A 19,582-nucleotide genomic window follows, 5' to 3' on the forward strand; every position below is an offset into this window, starting at 1 on the left:
AGAAAAGAAAAAATCATAGGTAAAATTAATTGTAGTTGAAAATTTTGATCAAAATCTGTAATTGTTTAAAAGTTTTTGAACAAAATGTACAACTAATTCAATAATTTGCAACTATTTTAAAGCTCCAACCAAAATTTATAACGAATTAAAAGTTCCAACCAAAAATTATAACTAATTAAAAGTTGCAACCAAAATTTATAACTAATTAAAAGTTGCAACTAAAATTTGTAACTAATTAAAAGTTGCAACCAAAATTTATAACTAATTAAAAGTTGCAACCAAAATTTATAACTAATTAAAAGTTGCAACTAAAATTTATAACTAGTTAAAAGTTCCAATTAAATGTGTAATTAGCTGAGAAAAAAATGACTAAAATTAATCAATTAAAAATTTCGACTAAAGTGTATAATTAATTAAAATATTCTGACCAAAGTTTGTAATTAGTTGAAAATTTTAATTGAGAAAAATACTCAAATATTAATTTTCATAAATTACAATCCATTATTTATTTATTTAGATTATTCATCTTATGGTTAATATGGTTTACGGCATCATTATGTGGCTATGCAATTGATTTAAATTCATCACGTATCAGTGGTAATTTATTCCTCAATCAAGCATTATTTTCCATTCTTATTGCTGCTTCTAAGGTTTTTTTTTTTTTTTCAAATATAATTATCAAAAAATTTTTTTTCACTCAAGTTTTACAAATATTTAAATTTATTAAAAGATAAAAAATAAATTCATTAAGAAGCAATGAAGAAAAAAAAACACTACAAATTACAAATAGAATTTGATTAAAAGTAAATGAAAGAAAAAAAAGTCAAACAAAATATAATTATTAAAAAATTGATTGAATTTTTTTTTTCCCCATCTTTTAATTTAATTTATTTATTTTTGAAACATAAAAATTTAATATGAAAGAAAGAAAAAGGATAGAATTAAATTTAGAAATTTGCGAAATAATTATTATTAAAATAACAATGAATGGTAATTACTAATCCTTTTATTACATATAGATAGCATTGGTAATTTATGATACAGTAAATAAAAAATTCAATCGTCGTAAATTACATCAATATGCGCAATTAGCTGTTTGCATATGCTTTCTAACATTAACCATCCTTGTTTATCTTCATTATCAGGTTAGCTAATTTATTAGCTTTTTTTCTAAAAATTATTTTTTAACGAAATATTTTCCCATTCCATGTATTTTTTTTTTTTCAATTTTTTGTTAAAATATTATTTGATTGTCAAAAATTTAAAAGAAAAAAAAATCAATTCCTCCTGCATACAAGAATTTTTGTAACAAATTATTTAAAACAAAATCAATTTTTCGCATTATATTTAATTTAAAGGGTATCGCTATATTGGTAATTAATTTAATTGGTACAGTATTTATTGAGTATACATGGGATGCATGTTATTTATGTGCGATCGAATCAATGCCAACATCAATGCGTGCTTCATCTCTTGGTTCATGCTCTTTCATTGCTAGAATTGGTGCATTACTTTCACCAACTGTATGTTTCATTAAAAATTTTAAAAATTGCAAAGAAAAAAAAAAGAAAAAGAAAAATGGCATATTTCTTTCAATTCTTTCCATATTTTATACAAATTATCACTTTTTGTTCTTTAAAAGGAAAAAAGAAAGAGGAAGATAAAAATTTAAGAAATATTTGAAAGTATTTTGAAAGAAAGTATTTAATACTTTCTGCTGTAACTTTTTAAAAGCTATCCATTTTTCGGTGTAAAATTTCAATTTTAAACAAAAATGACATTTCCTTCATTTTCAGATCTTTTTTTTGTCAAATATATGGCCACCATCAGCTTATCTTATCGTTGTAATAGTTGGCCTAATTAGCTTAACCTCATCATGCCTATTTTTGGTAGAAACAAAAGATGTTCATCTTGATAGAGTGGACGAAGAAAGTATTAGCATACAAGAGGAACAAATACCAATGGTATCAAGGAGACAATGAAACTGCACTATATTAAATCATTGATAATTTTCCGAAATATACGTTTCAAAATAGATTTACCAAAATGATTTCTCTAATGATTTGTTCATTCCTTTCCATTAATTTCAAACATAAAAGGTAACATTAAGGAGAGTTCATTGATATGCATAATTTCATCACTTAAATTTTAAAAGAAAAAAGAAGTCAGAATATAATGGCAGCTACGTTTATTAGATAATTCAATGTAAGATGACATTTTCTTTCCATTCTTTATTCTTTTTATTATCCAAAACAATTTTTTTTTCATTTCAAATTTACATGATATAATCCTTAAAATTTTTAATTACATCATCCACAAGTTATCGGTATGATTCAGAAAATATTGCGATAAAAAAGCTATAGACATTTCCATGTTAATTTCAAATAGGGAAGCTGTGAATAGACATAGTTCACAAGTATCATTGGAAAGTATAGGGAATAAGTAAACAAAGAATGATAAAGGATAATGAATTGTGAAAAAGATCTCGTACAGCAATGTTGTCCCACAACATATAATAACTATGATCATAAAACAACAAGAAAGTAGAAAATTGTAAAAAAGAATTTTATCTATAAGTAAAGAAATCATACATTGCTGTTCGAGGAGATAGGAATTAACAATAAATAAGGTTGTGTAAAACTGAAAGAAGGATTAATACTGATAATATGTTCGATTTTCGATAATACGAATGCTCGAAAAGAAAAAAGCTTTGCTACTGTGCTACTGTTCATGCATTTATCCTCTTATTTATAAATGAGAAATTCAATTACGTGTTTGAGCATATGTTTAATAGTTGAAGAAAACAGTGATTAGGCCAAAAAAAAAGAAAAGAATCCCTGAGATATGATTAATTGCTACGTCAGGTTTGGAAAAAATTACCCATCATCAGAAATGACGGAGTGAGATAACAGAGAATACAGAACAAAAAATGACTGATTGCTTTCAACTGGATAAAACTTGGAAAAACGTCATAGGTATGTAGCAAATAAATTACTGATAGAAATTTTAAAGACAAAAAAGAGCTGCAAATAAGTACCACAAAATAAAGTTCATGAAAGACCTATACAGTGAGGTAAACCTGAATTAAAATATTTCCGAAACCATAATAGTGGGGAAACAGATTCTTTAAATGGGAGTATGCATATGGATAATGAATAAACAATGCATGAGAAAGGAGGTGTAGAAGCTAAGTTGATTCGATCAAATCATCACCATCAACGAAAAATCTCCCAACCTTAATTTAGGATACTCGAAATCCACCAAGAAATTCTTTTTGAGTTTTCATCCTTATTTAGTTTTTTTAAGACTTCAGAATTCATCAGTCCTCTCAAATCATGGGAAAGTTCCTACAAATTCACCTAACTAAATTAAACCGATATAGGAGTTACTACTGTATTGTTTTTCAGCCCTTTCATGCCTTCAAGTCTTGTTTCCTTCATTCATTGATGTTTCCATAGGATGAATGTTGTCCGAACAAAAGGTATAAGTTTGTAGGAAGGGTTTATTTACGGGATTCGTTCGCTGCCAACATTTGTTTCGTTTAGAAAACACCTAATATGAATGCATTCCATGAAGCAGAGGCACGTGGAACTTCGGTTATAAGTCCTTCTTACAAGTTATATGTTATAAGAAGCTTTCCAATTGGTATTTGGCACTTTGGATTACGTAAATACACAAAAAAAGAGAAAAGGTGGACGAGATTTTAAATTTAAAAAGATATCCAGTTTGATTAAGCAATTATATCATTTTCAGTAATGATTAGGATTACCGACTAAACAATGGTACTGTTATATTATAAAAGGTACTATTATTACCTAATTACAACGAAACAAATTTATAAATAAGGACTTCTTGAGATGTTTGAACCTCAGCCTTCTTCATCTTTCTGAAAAGTATTAAATTCGAATTTAGGAAATCAATGCGTTGCACTGAAAATTTTATAATTATAAAAGTTGACACTGGTTATATGCTATTATGGTACTAACAAAATATATGAGCTTAATTGAGTATGTCGAATTTGTTAACTGTTTTAAGGAATATGAAAATAGTACCATCGAAGCAAGCGATACGCCCAACTACAACTCAAGCTGAAGTAATGAGGAAGTGTTAGTAAAAATACTCTGCTGTATTACCAAGTAAAGGAAAATCATAATAATTCAAACTGAATCCTAGAAGCAATCAATTACAGAGTAAAAAGAGACAAAGATTAATATTCGAGTTGAAAAAAAATGTACAAATGGAACATGTTCAAAACAATCATATTTGCATCTGATCGATTAGCATGATGTTGTTTTAATGCTTGATAAGAAATGATGTAAATTGATTTGATTTCTCACTTTTTCCACTAGTCTATTCTAAAGGAAGAGAAAATATTTTTCACATGTGGGAACATGTAAGGCACTTAGCTGACGAATCATCAATAAAAAGATGACATATGATATACTTCGAATGTGCAATGAATGGATAATACACTTACTATATCGAACACCCCAACCATTTAAAATCGAATTTTGCGCGTATGAGCTTTTTCAAATTCCAAAAAACCTTCCTCCATTTGAGCATCGATATCCTGTAGGCATAACATTGCATGAGTTTTAACGACCAGATCTTCATCCTGGTCCAGGATATAACTCAGCGAATCTGCTATATCATAAAGATGTGATGGAGCTTCCTGCAAAATTGAACATTAATTCATATTCGTTCAGCTTTTCTCATCATCAAAATAATTATATTTCCCAATTTTCTATGAAATTCCAACTTCAGCTGCATCTGCAAATCGTTCTAGATACCCAAATCACATCGAGATTTTTAGCATATAATAAGAAAATATATAAAATTACTAAAAGTGCTGGAATATCTCAACAACAGAAATCAATGATAAAAAAATTACTAACTTGCAGAAGACTGATATCGTATGTTCTGACAATGGCACGCATTAGGTCAACTGCCGCTCGTCTTACTATTTCCGCTTCAGCATCACGTATATACAATTTAGCTGCTAGCAACATCTGAAAGAACTTTCGAACCAATAAAGAAAAATATCAAAAACAACCAAATGCTCTCCCATGACCATTACAACACCATGATATAGGACAGGGCACAGTAATATGTTAATATGATAGGAAACAATGGAAATGATAAAACTGCCATAAATACGTTCAATATATTGAATTGCAAAGCGTTAATTTGTGCTGCTTGCCTTTTATAAAATTTAATCCTCTCCTATATTAAAAAATGCCAAGCATATCATAACATAACGTCTATACTAAAAAAAAAAAAAAAAAAAAAAACTAGAAAAAGTGAAAGGCCACGAACAAAGACAAACAGGAATAAGCTCAGCTATAATATAATATCATGATTCGTATACCTCATCAAGATGCTTGTGTATATTCAATCCACGGCATGAAACGATAAGGTTGGACAATGAGGAGAGTACGGAAGCTCGCAGCAGATCATCTTTAGTATGAAGCATCAATGACAACATCGGATTTACCATACGATCAAAATATGCTGGTGCCATTTCACCTAAAAAGTTAAAGTTTCTTTCACCTTCTTGAAAGGAAAACGAAACTATCATTTGTTGTCGCACAGCAATCTGTTGGTTTACACATTTTATTCATTAAAGTTATACCATTATAGAATGAAAGCATGCGTTTTTACATTATAATGTCTAAATGTAATTTTTTTTGTATCTTCAACCTGTATATTCCATGTCTGTCATATTCTTTGACCCCGTGTTTGCTCGATGCATACTCTGTATTATGTAATGCAATCAGTTTATACTATACCTAACATTAACAATGTGTTATGATATTAAAACTATGCGATGAATATGATTATAACTAATTAAAACGATTAATCCAATATATGCTTCCATTCCAAATATGTGGAATACAGGTATATATTGGAATTGTCGTTTTATATTAAAAGTATACACTGAAATAATCTTCTATTTCAAAATATCTTTTATTCCAATTATATGACAAAAGACACATAGAGTGGACATACCAAGATTTTTATTTGCTTTCGCGATTGCTTCGCCGATTTTCACTCTTTGTATCAATAAGTATGTTTCTTTTTCTTCGTTCCGTAAGTTGTCCACTGGAATTACTATAGCTATGAATAACGACATATTTGTTGCAAATGGTAAAAAAGAATTTCGAATGGAAGTGGAAGAGCATTCGATGGAAACTGGGATATATGAAACGTTGACAACTACTACGCTCATTTTCGGACTAAGCACATCAAGTGATGGCAATTGAAATTATTTTCACTGGTATGCTCTGTATATAAAAGTAGAATTTTATGGAAAAAAGAAGTTACTGTTGAGCTCGAGAATAGATTTCAGCTTTTTTGCCGGGTCCAGAAAAAATTCAACCATCTCATCGAAAAATTGTTGCTTCCAATATGCTAACTCCGCCAACGCATTTATTGCTGCCAAATAAACGTAAGAATCACTATCAGCAACTTGTTCTGAAATATTCCAGTTGATTTTCAAGTTTTTTGGAACCAATTTACCTCCTTCATGAAAATTAGAAAATCAGTAAATATAATCCGCTGTTCTACAAGGCTCTACAACCTGCAAAAATTTCGAATCGCGAATGTATAATAAATCACAAAAAAATACAAGCATATGACAGATTATCAAGAATCATGATCAGTCGTGAGTACACAGCAAATCGTAAGAATAAGATCAGATATGAATTACTGTGTATGATTAAGATTATGATTCTGTTATAAAATATAAGTGCATGTTCGTATTGCTGCAAGTTTACTTTGTGGGCATCTACTTGCCAAGGGAAAAGCTTATATGTCCTTATGAAGTTGCAAGTTATGCTGGCGGTAGCAAATGCTTCTGGTAAGGCCTCACGCCAGACAGGTCCCAACTGAAGGATCAGACAAAATGCGTAGGATAAGCTCGTTAATTTTCCCGTAACCATCCTAGAAGAATAATTCTAACTCAGAACTAGAGCAATAAGGAGTTTGTTTAGCTCTGCAAAGCCATCCATACAGCAGAATACTCTAACAAAACCTACATCCTGTCAACGTCTTAACTTGTTAGGTCCTGTAGATAAGCCTTAGGAGTAAAGGGTGAGGTTAATTTCATGCATGCTATGCCTCACCTACAAAAATTCACTGCATATGCTGGAAGGATATATTCACATTTATAGCATTTGTAGCTCGTGTCGGCGGACCCCTTCTCAAATTTTTGTTCCCGAAGCCTAGCCATGATGATAATAATGACAGCTATGTTGTAAATTACAATAAAAAATTAAAGAAATTGAGAAACTGCATAACTGACCCAAAACAATATGCATAATTGCCGGATCAGCAGTAATGTCATCCAGAAGCTGCCTGTTTTTTCGGCGAATACCTCTTGCTAACTTAATTAAAGCATGTCCACGAATGGATTCTGATTCATCCAAAAGGTCGGATTGGATTTGTCCCAAAGAGAAAGATTCTGAGCCTCGGGCATTCATCGGATTATCGCCAACAATTGGTGATTCATCAATGAAACTAAAACTTTGATACTTTCTGGAGGTTGTGATTTCATCACAACGGTTACTAATGGTTACTAGCTTAAATAATCAATAATTCCAAACTGAACAAGTGCGTTCAAAAGCGAAAGGATAATCGGAAGTTATTAATTTAAATTTGGCACAGGTAGAAGCAGTACAGTTGAAGATATGAAATTTGAATGAAACAGACATTAGTATCAAAATGAGAAATGCTAACTTACCTAGGTGCCGCGTTATCTTCCCTCGGTTCAATATTATTTGCTTTTAAAAGTGCAATAATTTCCCCAGCAAGCTGCTGGAAATCCAAATATAGCTTTTTATCCGTATCACCCAATTTTGAAACTGTATTCGAGAAAGCTTGTAGAATGTTTGCTCCACGTATCAGATTTTCTTTGAACTGCAATTCGGAAAATTAGCACAAGCAATTAAAAACTAACAACTGAATCGGGGGAAACATGAATTTAAAGGGACAAATGATATCTTGACCAATTCAAAAAGCATTTTGAAACAATACAATCCAGTTTCAGATTTCCTTCCTACGGTGCCGTCTACTTTAATGATTGTTTTGATCAGCGGTGTGTAATATGCAAACAGAGTCCAGGATCAGGTCACAGGTATTTATTCCTGAACACTATTATGCCAAATATCAGAAATAGCTTTGGATAAACAATGGCAATGCAATATAGTTATATCCCTATTTCGAAAAAAGGAGAGGAGTAATTCTCGGATTATACTTACCAATTTTTTCAACAATAATTTCAAATTTTGACTCAAAAAAAGAAAAACTTGCAGCATCCGATAATACCAAAATCACAACGAACGAAGAACATTGGTTGCAACGTTTTGGAAACGGTCGTGAAAAGGATGAAAGATAACTGTAAAACAAATACTTTTATGAATTCTCCTTGCTTGAAGACCAGGATACAGTGAAGAATTGTCAGTGCTAGATGAATATTATTTCGATCCGTAGCCTCAAGTTCTTTATCTTCCTCCGACGGCATACCTCTTATATCCATTGCGATCGAATTCACGCGTACATTCAATTTTGCTGTGGTAACATCCAGTATGCTCTGTAGAAAAGCACTCTACTGCATTAGGAACAGTATCAAATATCAAAAATTTGAAACTCTTTATGGAATTTTGATTTTTACCGATTGCTAAATCTCTAAATTGCTTCCTAAATGATAAGCTAATGATACATACTCATGATAACAAAGATCCAAATTTGAAGCTGAAATTAAAGAAAATTTCACTCATCACTGCACATCAACGAACAGCTGATCAGATAAAAAATTACTAGAACTTTTTCATAAACATAAAGGTGAACTAACCAAAGGAATGTCAATAAGATTTGCCAAGTTATCATCTGAGAGTGTGCCTGTCTCCGACAAAATAGGCAATAAATCGTTCAAAAAATAATTCACTTTCTGTTTTCCTGAGAATCAAGAATGAACTGTAGCACAAAACAACAAAAAAAAAAAGTCACAAAACAAGAGAATAAAATAATAAAAGTAAAATAAAAATCATTCGTCGAGTTCCCAGAACCCCCTGTTCCCTTCCACTAGCCTGAATAGCAAACTAGGGTTCGAAGATATAGGAACCTGAGATCTGATCTAAGCTCCATCATTGAAATTAAAAAGCCTGACTTATTAGAATTACTTTCTTTAACATAAAAAAGCACTCTTACTTCCTTCGAAGCCTATTTCTTCGTTGTCTGATGTCTCTTGAGAGCTACAAGTACTATCATAGCTATCGTTGTCGGAATCCACTTCTGCCCAACGCTCAATGCAACACATCGCCGTTCTGATTGCTAAACGACGTGATGCTTTTGGTTCCTCTCCTTGAATTCTCTAAAAGAACTTGTAAAATTAGCTCCTATTCATCGAAAGTACTAAATGTCGTGATATTATTAAAATTGAATGTATCACTACATCCATGTTCTACAACGAATACTCGAAGGGCATCACAAAAGTCAGTTCAAGAAAATTCACGAAGAGGATTTGGATTGGGATCAAGTAAGAAAAAATGACTTGCTATTCCATTTCCCTTAACCACTTTTTTTGAAAAAGCACTCGTGCTCATCATTACTGTTCCTATGACAATTAAACAAAAGCAGTAATTTCTACCTGCAAAATTTTCAAAATTCCTTTCTCGAAACGAATAAATGCACTTTCTGCCTTTTGAGGCTTTACAAGATAGATTCGAAGACTTGCATAATGGGCTTTGAGAAGTTTTAGCCAAAAAATATGACCGTCACAAATAGTGGACATAATCGACGAAGTATTCGTTTGTGCGTTCTCTTCGTGTTTGACTTCGTTTTGTTCGACCTCCTCGATTAGAACCTAAGAAATATATAAGGAATGCACAGACAAAATCAATAAACCAGAAACAGCTTATTTTCATCAAGAATGTTCAGAATTTTCTTAACAATACTTGAAGCAGAACTAACTTTTTTATAGCTCAGCTCTGGTAGATACGAATCGTGGTCATCTTCTATTTGCCGAACAAGAAACTCCGCCTGAAATCTTAAAGAATTTTATCATATGTGGAATAGAAACTTCAGTTTTACTTATTTCACATTTAATTAGATATAATAAAGGTGATCGAACGAAAAAAAATGGTATATAAGTATAAAATCTTAAAAAATGAAATGCTAAAACAACACGTATGACCTTAAGTAACTAGCAAAAAATACGATCAACAATTGCTATAACTCTATACATTAGTATTATGAAAATAATTAGAATTACGCTAGAATTACGACTATAATTGATTAAAAACAACGGAAAATAATGCAGAACATTAGAGAAATCCATAACCTTTTCGTCGACTGTTTCGAATGATGGATCATCGAGAATCCGATGTAAAATATCAAATATTCCCTGACCGGCATTGTCATACTCCGCAGAGATTCCATGCATTTGTTTTTCTTCATTTTCCGTATAGCTCGCATATAACAGGGTCCACAAATTGAATAGCTATAAACGTTTACTATGTCATAGTAGTTCTTGTTATGAATGTATACATTTAGTTACTTCTTTCAGAAATCGTAGGACCGGATATTAGCACGAATCCACATCAAATCACAATCCAAAAACAATCCAAAGAAAGCACGTCTAACCTTAACTCTTTTTCCATTATTACATCTCTTTTAGGATGAAAGAAATGTTTACATTGAATTTTGGAATGTAATGTGATTTCCACATATTTCATTAAGATCACTAAAACTATCCATTCCTTATGTTTATTGATACTAATAGTTGAAAAAGTTCCATATTGTCAACCGTCACAACATTTCCTTCAGCGCATAGCTTGGCAGTGATAGACTGCAGAGTAAATTGAACTACTAAATGTTGACACTGTTTGAGAGAGCAAAAGCAGAAATTCAACGAACAACTAAACAAAATTGAAATCTTTTACCGCTTTGAATCTGCGGAAGAGTGGCAAATGCATTCCTCGAGGAAGAGCCTTGGTATAAAATGACAAAATTCGGAGTGACCTGTCTAACATAGGGTCGAAAAAATTGGTCTTCTTCGGTGGGTATTTTGAAAAGCAATCAAATCTGAGATTCTGAAATATGAAAATTTTATTCATTTATTTATATTCAGTGTTGCTATCATCATTTTCTTGAATGACAGAATTTTTAAGCACTTAATTATAACATTCGATGTGTTTATGGTAACAGATGCTGTATACAGTGTCATTAAAAAATAAAATTACAATCTACAACAATATGCCATTTAAACTAAATTAAAAAGAAAACAAACCGTCGATTTACTAATTGTCAATTTTTCCTTTTTTGAAATTAAAAAAAATATCGAATAAATTTAAGTCCAGCGATTTTTTTTCTTTACTATCCACTTCAAACCACAAGAAACAAACCTCCCATGGCAACAACAATGTATCGAAAATCATTTCGACTAACTCTTTCGGCAACATATCTAACACAACGGCAAAGCAAACAGCAGAATCGCCAGCATTTGGATGCTTCTAAAATTGAAGTTAGTGCTTACTTTCTCATTTCCTTATTTTGTCTTAATTTCTTGTTCTCCTCAATTTTCTTGTTCTAGTTAGATAGAACTTCACATCAAGTTGACATGCTCAACACGCTTTGTATTCTTAGTCGCTATATAGCTCAATACCTTCCCTCCTCATTATGTTATTCTCCCAGAATCGCCAAAACCTTTTGATTATGAATTACATCGTGTTCGTAATGAAGGTCTGTTTTACTCTGATGAAAACATAAATGGAACATATGGAAATAAATGAAGGGAACCTAACTACTTATCGGATCATAGCGCTGTATGATCGTATTACGTGTTGAAATAATGGCTGTAAATGGGCTAAAAATTGTTATGCCTTTTCGTTTAAAGCGGTTAAGAACATGTTATAAAGTGAGTCAAGTCAATAAAAATTAAAATGGTAGAATTGTAAATGAGCAAATTATTTACCTCCATGACAACCAAAAAATTTTCAATTAAAGAAATATAATATTTTTCTTTCGGTATTTTATAAGGAACTGTTACCAATATTCGCGATAACGACTGCACAAATCCGAAATCACCAAAACAATTTGCACCTGCAAAAACTTATTTTTACCATTCTGGAAATAATCTAAAACCGCTAAACTGAAACAGAACGATATACATACCATCGGTTATTGCTGTTATTAAATGATACAATCCATTCTCCAATAACAAAAGTTTGGTGATATGCTTGCTTATTGCTTTCTGAAAATCAAAAAAAGACGTAGCAAGATGTATATTATGTATAGTAAAACTGCTATTGAAAAAATTATGTTAGTATTATTTCGGATGAGTAAAATAAGACTGCACCTCATAACTTATTATTATCAAATTATACAGACTATTCCTTAGCAGTACAATTTGCAATGGCTGTATGTTTAAAGAACTATCACAAAATTTATAACTTACATGCAACCATTTCGGTTGTTTCTTATTTGCAGTTAATAAAATGAACAGCGATGTGATCAACATAGGTCTGAAACACAATTAATAAAACACCACTTTTATAAAATGATATACCTTTAACAGTCACCTAACCTGAACAAAACGAACGAAACCACCTTCATTATCATCAGATCATATAGCAAGTCACAGATCTGAATAATGGTATGATACAATGTTTTTTTTAGTAATCTGCCAGTTATCTAGCCAATTGCACAGATTAATTCACTGGGAAATACGTGAAAATAATACCTGTCAATGCTTAGAATAAATTCCCCATACTTCTGCTTATGATTTTTCTCGCCTAGTTTAATCAGCTGCAAAAAAAAAAGATATTATGAGAACATATTTCCTTGGATTTTCTATCATTTTATATAAGAACCATAAAAGCAAAAGAAAGAACTAAACCATCTGTATTTCTATAGTTTTCTAAATATCATCACAAATCCCTTACATGGAAGATAAAAAGCATTTCAAAGCCGCAAAGACAAAAAAGAACAATTCGGTGATAGGAAACAAATGGAAACCAACAAACCTGCTCATTTAAGCATATATAATCCGCCAAAAATTTCTTTACCACACAGTTCTTTATCATTTCGCATGAATTCATCAGTACATCGAAAACTTCTAATGCTTTTTTCAACTAAAAATGTCCATTGATTAGTTACAAAAGATGGATAGTATATGACTTACAAAATGGTTGTCAGATCAGTACAGGGTCATTTGACAAATCAATGGATGCTTTAGTAATCTAGTCGATAATGCAATCAAAATATGCTAGGAATATGGATAATATAAAACTGCAAATAACGAAAAAATCCAAATCCAAACACTGGAGGATAGCTACAGCAAATCTGTAAAAAATTGATCATAGTAAAGCTAGTTTTTGCTTCCGTTATCTGAACTTCAATTACAGCTATGGGAAGGCAACCAGAAATCAGCTGAGTTATGATTTAACATGGACTCAGAACATCAACTATCAAATTCATACATAAATTTTCTCCACACAAGCTAAAGCAAAAAAATCAAACTGCTTTTCATGGATAAATTTAAACAGCCGCTTACTACATATTAATATTCCTTAGCTAAAGAACACCATCCATTAACAAAAACAACCTGCTTCTTCCGAAATTCAACATCGCCAACAATAGGTTTCCAGTGCTCCACGAGACTACTCCTACCCAGATGTAGAATCACACCTGAATGATAAAACTGAGATAGTGGCTCGCTAAGATCAAGAAAAAGAAGGGAAAACATAAACTTCTGGATGCAAAAAATGTTCGAAATTTGTCCCATAAGTAATCGTCGTGATAAGGACAGCAGATGACAGGCCACAAATGATTTCGAAACATCAAGAAAAAATGGGGAAATAATCTACCATCATCAACATATGGTCGGACTGCTGTTGGAATGATGAACTCAAATGCTGTTTCTACAATCGACAGCTGGTTAATCGACAGTAGAATCGATGGGTTAGTTGCCTTCTCACGCATTTCTTCCAAAATTTCTGCTACCTACAAATAATATCCTTGACCGCGAAAAATATTCAGTAAATGCACGAAATGGAAAAGTTGTTAATTACTCAACAAACTATGAAACAAAATCACGAAAAACAAGGGAGGAAGTCGTCTGCAAAAAGATAACCTTCTTTAGCAAATATAGCATTCGGTAAGAATAATGAATCCGATAATCGACTTCAGATTCTGCGACATCTGTAGTAGGTGATGGTGGTGGTGGTGCTAAAGTAGGGGATACAGAATAACTGTGTTCACCAAATGGAATAGTTTCGTTAATATCCGAATCATATGGAATATTTTCCGAATACGGCAACCGATATTCCTCTTCCATTTTCGGATCGATCAATCCTTTACTTCGCATCAAACGCTCCAAATGTATCGTTTGATGTTTTAGTGGATCGAATGGTAGTCGCCTTACTTTCGGTAAACTCAAGGCTGAAAAATTAACAAAGTGTGTATTTGCATCATTGCTATATCATAATTTAAATTGCTTATGGAAAACAATTTTTTAATTTCCATATAATCAAAAAATATGAAACATCAGATATGATGTAATGTATGGCAGTTTGGCCTGTAGAGGAAGGACTTGATAACAGCTCATCTCTCTTCTCCCAAAAAAAAAGCACTATTCCATAATTTCTTTTTCCATAATCAATTTCCCGTCCGTATTACATAATGAATATATAACGACATTTTCGAAAAAAAATTTTTTTACTACAGCTCTCTTCTCAGTCTACTACTGTTACCAACTAAATTTAACGCGTTATATTAAAACATCGCTTTCAATTTAAGTCATTAGTTCCCAATGGACAGTAAATGCATTACAAAACATATCTTTCTTGAGTTCATCTTTCCACAGCATGTCCATCTAATCCCGACCTTAAACTATTTACCCTATTTATACTAACAATATGTGTGCCATCATGTGACATGAAATTATAATTATAAAGCATGAAACTGTGGACTAAATTTCAATCAAGTCTGAAACTTGCGTGTGCATCCTATTTGTATCAAACAGAGATAATCATGAACAGTTGCTTGATCCATTTTGACAGAGGCAGGAACAAAACAACGAGAAATCTAAAAACATGAAAATAAAAAAACTTTTGGAACAGTTTAAAGATTATTTTAAAAATCCTAAAAGCCACTTTAAAAATTTTGAAAACTGTAGACATTTCGAAAATTTCAAAAACCAAAAGAATTAAAAACTCAATCCTTAATAACGTTTATTTGCATGAAATAACTGTGATAACCTGATTAGCCGCTTCAGTTGACAATAAGATTGCACTCATATATCTCGAGCAATAATCACTAGAATTACAGATTCACGATAGCGACCTTCAAGCCGTTCCATCCATCGACCCACTAATGATCATGCTAACAATGACAAGTTAGATCAGCTAAATCCTCGATGGCTAAGGCATATAGTGCCCTATCCACCGCCTTGAAACTTCTAGTTCACCAGTGTCAAATCGTTCCTACACCTTCACCACAACAAAGTATTCAAAATTTTCAGGAGAAGTGAACAACGATGTCCTAAGCGTTGATCAGTTGCTTTCTGAAAATATTCAAATTTGAAAGAACCAAATTCTGATTAAATAACTAAATACTATTACCGAAATAATTGCTGTGGTTTATAGTGCCCTAATTACCGACTTGACACTTTCATTTCATTAGCGTCAAATCGTTTTATCACCTTCGCCACAATAAAGCATTCAAATTTTTAAAAAGATATGAATATCGATATCCCGAACGATGAACACTCGCTCTCCCATCTTCCCATCCTCTTTACAATCCGTTCTTTCATGATCGAGGAATCAATGAAATCTAACTTAAAATTTCAAGAAGAACGATAGCATTGTGGTACATACCATAATGAAAATTGAAAATGAAATGAGGAACGAGTTTTTTTATAAAATAATTTATTCTTCAACAAACACCAACAATAAAACATTCGCTATTACTTATACTTTGTTAAATGCTACGATATCAACCGACTGCACTAAATCATCGAAACCTACAATTTGCTCTTCTAACCAGTCCGAGGACACTTTCTCATCTTCCACCACACAACAGATCTGGAAAAGGAAATTTTCTTTAAGTTGTTTGAATTCCAAATTATATCCAAAAAACCATTTCGAAATCATTCAGATACTTTTCATATTTGAATTAGAACAATATCGATACCATCTTACCACCCAGTATTCTACGAAATTTTCCTTCACTAACCCATTTTTCTTCTCATGTTATTCTTTTCGGCTGATTCTTCTATAGCACGATCTGTTTAGGTATTTCTTTCCATTGTATGCGTTAGGATTCCTTATTACATACTATTTTCTCTTGATCTGCACTAATAAATCCTCTATACTATTTTAAATTTATAGTCATTCTTTTGTCTGAAGCCCATCTGCAAATACTGTAAAGCGAATCCCATACCTGAAGTTTTTTGATGCCATAAGCTACGGGCAAAACTTTCGCCGCTCCCCAAACAAGTCCATCCAGTTCGATCGTTCTTATATTCTTCTCAATATCGGCCATTTCGATTGAATCATCCCACGGTTTTACATCAAAAATGATATTCGATTTGGCAATCGTAGCGGGCTTTTTCGCTTTCTTCTCCTCATAAGCCTTCAAAAATTCCTCGTTGAGACACTTTACTGCAATCTTTGCGTATGTCGCCATTCTCTATTTCGTTTCAAAGCATGTCTTTTTTTTTTGACTGTTTTAAGAGGGATAAGAAATATTATCCTTTTGATGCGATAGCTACACTTTTTTTTTACAAGACACGAAAATATACTCCTTATGATTATAATGGGACATAATCTTAATCAGTGAATTATTATTAACCTGATGAAACATCACATAATTTCTTTCCATTTACTTCAATAAAAGGTCTACAGATATATCTGCGGTAGGAAGAGGTGGAGAGGGAGGAGGGAAATTATGTCAACGTGCCAGAAACCATACCAACCTTGGAACATTTTCCAAGCCAAATGCAGCAGCTAAAACTTGAAGGTCACTATTTGTTAGAGGTCTCATTATGTCTTTTCCGTTTACGTTTAATTTTAGAATGATCATATTTCTCATCAATCAGAAACTTTTGATACATATGCAATCGCCTCTTTGATCGGCTAGTATAAAGTGGAACATACCTCCTTTTCAAAAGTATTTCCTCATCTAGAATGAGCAAACAGAAGACATAATGTAGCAAATAAGATGAAGTAAAATACAATATAGGGTATCTGCGCTATGTTTCAATTCCAACTAAAACTCATGATGCAAACACCTGACATGGTATGTTTCTTACAATGCCTCCGATCTCCTATACTTATAAGATGATGGTCAATACATCACAAACTTTATTTCTTGTGAAGGGATTAATTTCATCCTTGGTAAGAAAATCCTCTTATTTCAAACAAATATTTATATTTGTTCCTGGACTGAAATAAATACTTTTGTTGCCATCTTTCCCTCTCATAGTATTAAATAATAATTCCTTTCAGCATGTCCTGGTTCATCTCAAACCTCAGAAAATTAACCTCCCCTTTTTTACTCTGTTTCGGCGTAAAACATTCTATATGGTGGTGTTACATTGAAAAGTACAAAATTTTCAATTTATATGCTTTCCTTTCTAAAGCGTATAAGATGAAAAGTTAAACCAAGAATGAGATGATGAGCACAAGGCTTTTCCTTTGGATTATTTGGAATATGTAAAAAATCTAGAACTAAACCTTCAGTCGTGCAGCGGTTATGCGTGCTTTTTCCTCATCATCTTCATCATCTGAACCGAATAAATCAATATCTTCGCTAGGCTCTTCCTTCTCGAGAACTGCGTTAACAGAAGTCATCGGGGCAGGCCACCTGAAAGAAAAAATTTCCCAGAACTTTATTTACCCCTCTTTTTTTTAAAGGAAAGCAAAACTAGTTACGATTTTCTTTCCTCGTCGCTAAAACTTCCTATATTCCGATACCATCGTAAAACATTAACATATTTCATAGCTGGTTCTGAGCTGAGCAACCTGAACAGCTGCACATCATCGCCAGATGGTGTGTATCTGAAAGGTAATTCCCTACATTATTCCGATCATCAAAAACGAAAAACATAAAATGAAATGGGTAATCATTAATGTTCACATTATACCATCACTTCTTCGAGAATACTTATAGTTTTGAGCTGTTTCCAAAAATCACCTAACTAATACTCTTTTCTCTATTCTCTACATTATTATTAATATGATAAGACAATCAAGCTAAAGTTACATAAAAGAACAGAAACGTAGTGTCGTCACGGCAATCCTAAATACGATTTATAATGTATTTGCTTTTTCATGAATTTCCAAAAATTGTAGCATTACTCTTTATCAATCTCTGTTTAGCATTTGTTTCAAATGAAGGAAAAAATCCCATTTTAATAAATTCTTATAATGATTACAACAAATCATGTAAAAATTAATTGTGCAAAAATGACCCAAAGTATTAACAAAGGAAAACTGAAAAACAGTAAACAAAAAATTATAAAAATAAATGAACAAGTCACCCGGATGCATATGCAAAATCCTTCAAATGTCCATCAAAAGCTGCTAATCCATCATCTGCTTTCAAGTCATACATTGTCACCAGAAGTGAGAATTTACCTATAGATTTAATCAAAAGTTTATGCTGCTGATTTCCACTGAAAATATATCAAATACGATATCGAGTACGGAAACGGATAAAAAGACATACAGGAGGAAAAGTTAACAACTTATAGTCAGTGACAAGTAGTAGGATTAGGAATAAAATCGAACTAATTATTGAAACATTTTGTACATTATCCATCTATTATTTCAATATGTCTGCCAAGACAGACTTAAGGATGATTTGAGAAAAATAAAAGCTATTCAATCCGGACCAGACCTGCATTGGTATTATACATAAACAATATCGAATTATTTTTAAAGATAAAGTAGACTTACTAACATTTTTTTTTGCGAATCAAACAGAAATTATTTCAAACACAATGCGGATAAAACTTTTAAATACTCTAAATTAAGTAATTAAAAGAAGCAATATCTAATAGATACTCAATTTGAAACTGCTGTAAAACTATCATTCTTAATGCATACAACCCGAAAGAAACAAAAAAGAAAATGCCCACCTAATTATTTCAATTCTCCAATCATTGAATGTCATCTACAACACGGTTTAATTCTTCAAACAGTCCCAATAAATTATTCAAAAAATTATGCAAAATCACCTTCACTGATGCAGATGAAAGTGCAAACAAAATTTGAAACCCAAAATTTTCATCAACGGCCAATTTTATGAGTAGGAAAGAGGAAACCACCGAAACCAAACTTGAAACCAACAGCGTAACAAATGAAAAGAACCTCACCCTAAACCTCCCGCCATCCCCCTGACCAAAAGTGACATAACCATCAGGAAGCATCACCGGAATAGTCACTATTTCCTATCGTAATCACACGTCTGAAATCTCTCTCAAGACTGGAAGCCTCTATTGCAGCACAAAAATATAATCCTTTATTTTATTGGGATATAATTTACTGGAATTTTATTAGGATTAAGTCATTTTAAAATG

The 19,582-nt window shown here is 32.0% G+C and overlaps 3 protein-coding genes across 3 annotated transcripts in view; 1 reads left to right on the forward strand and 2 right to left on the reverse strand.

The window, feature by feature from the left end:
* Positions 1-1,982, forward strand: part of LOAG_17552 (solute carrier family 22) — a gene marked incomplete at both ends in the record, with an annotated part of 7,118 nt that extends 5,136 nt beyond the window's left edge. The window contains 4 exons of the mRNA XM_020450212.1: positions 518-650; positions 1,020-1,145; positions 1,359-1,523; positions 1,797-1,982. Of these exons, the coding sequence (XP_020306145.1) occupies positions 518-650; positions 1,020-1,145; positions 1,359-1,523; positions 1,797-1,982 (610 nt within the window). The remainder of the gene's footprint in view (positions 1-517; positions 651-1,019; positions 1,146-1,358; positions 1,524-1,796) is intronic.
* A 2,428-nt stretch (positions 1,983-4,410) lies between these two features.
* LOAG_02924 (ksr-1 enhancer) lies at positions 4,411-15,493 on the reverse strand. The gene is made up of 25 exons (XM_020446167.1): positions 15,258-15,493; positions 14,997-15,084; positions 14,132-14,439; positions 13,866-14,001; positions 13,604-13,686; positions 13,023-13,130; positions 12,740-12,804; positions 12,455-12,521; positions 12,172-12,250; positions 11,972-12,099; positions 11,403-11,510; positions 10,941-11,090; positions 10,340-10,498; positions 9,970-10,038; positions 9,647-9,862; positions 9,208-9,370; positions 8,852-8,955; positions 8,411-8,590; positions 7,742-7,917; positions 7,304-7,518; positions 6,325-6,474; positions 6,010-6,102; positions 5,369-5,526; positions 4,896-5,009; positions 4,411-4,672 (listed from the first exon to the last, which is right to left on the reverse strand). Exons 1-25 carry the CDS (start codon positions 15,294-15,296, stop codon positions 4,499-4,501), a joined length of 3,330 nt encoding a protein of 1,109 aa, XP_020303456.1. The 5' UTR covers positions 15,297-15,493; the 3' UTR covers positions 4,411-4,498.
* A 432-nt stretch (positions 15,494-15,925) lies between these two features.
* Positions 15,926-18,640, reverse strand: LOAG_02925 (elongation factor 1-beta/1-delta). The gene is made up of 5 exons (XM_003138462.2): positions 18,542-18,640; positions 17,934-18,059; positions 17,736-17,865; positions 16,441-16,632; positions 15,926-16,082 (listed from the first exon to the last, which is right to left on the reverse strand). The coding sequence occupies exons 1-5, from the start codon at positions 18,613-18,615 to the stop codon at positions 15,969-15,971; spliced, it is 636 nt and encodes a 211-aa protein (XP_003138510.1). The 5' UTR covers positions 18,616-18,640; the 3' UTR covers positions 15,926-15,968.
* Positions 18,641-19,582: the final 942 nt, after the last annotated feature.

Source organism: Loa loa (genome assembly GCF_000183805.2).
Source record: "Loa loa unplaced genomic scaffold supercont3.91, whole genome shotgun sequence".
Lineage (NCBI taxonomy): Eukaryota > Metazoa > Nematoda > Chromadorea > Rhabditida > Onchocercidae > Loa > Loa loa.

Excerpts from the sequence above, each read along its gene's own strand:
- LOAG_02924 (XM_020446167.1), bottom strand. The coding sequence starts at position 15,296 with ATGAGTGCAATCTTATTGTCAACTGAAGCGGCTAATCAG. Across the intron at positions 14,002-14,131 it reads TGCTATATTTGCTAAAGAAG|GTAGCAGAAATTTTGGAAGA; the intron begins GTTATCTTTTTG and ends TATTATTTGTAG. Across the intron at positions 7,519-7,741 it reads GAAGATAACGCGGCACCTAG|TTTCATTGATGAATCACCAA; the intron begins GTAAGTTAGCAT and ends TCAAAGTTTTAG.
- LOAG_02925 (XM_003138462.2), bottom strand. The coding sequence starts at position 18,615 with ATGTATGACTTGAAAGCAGATGATGGATTAGCAGCTTTTGATGGACAT. Across the intron at positions 17,866-17,933 it reads AGCGACGAGGAAAGAAAATC|GTGGCCTGCCCCGATGACTT; the intron begins GTAACTAGTTTT and ends TTTTTCTTTCAG. Across the intron at positions 16,633-17,735 it reads TAACCGCTGCACGACTGAAG|GCTTATGAGGAGAAGAAAGC; the intron begins GTTTAGTTCTAG and ends GAATTTTTGAAG.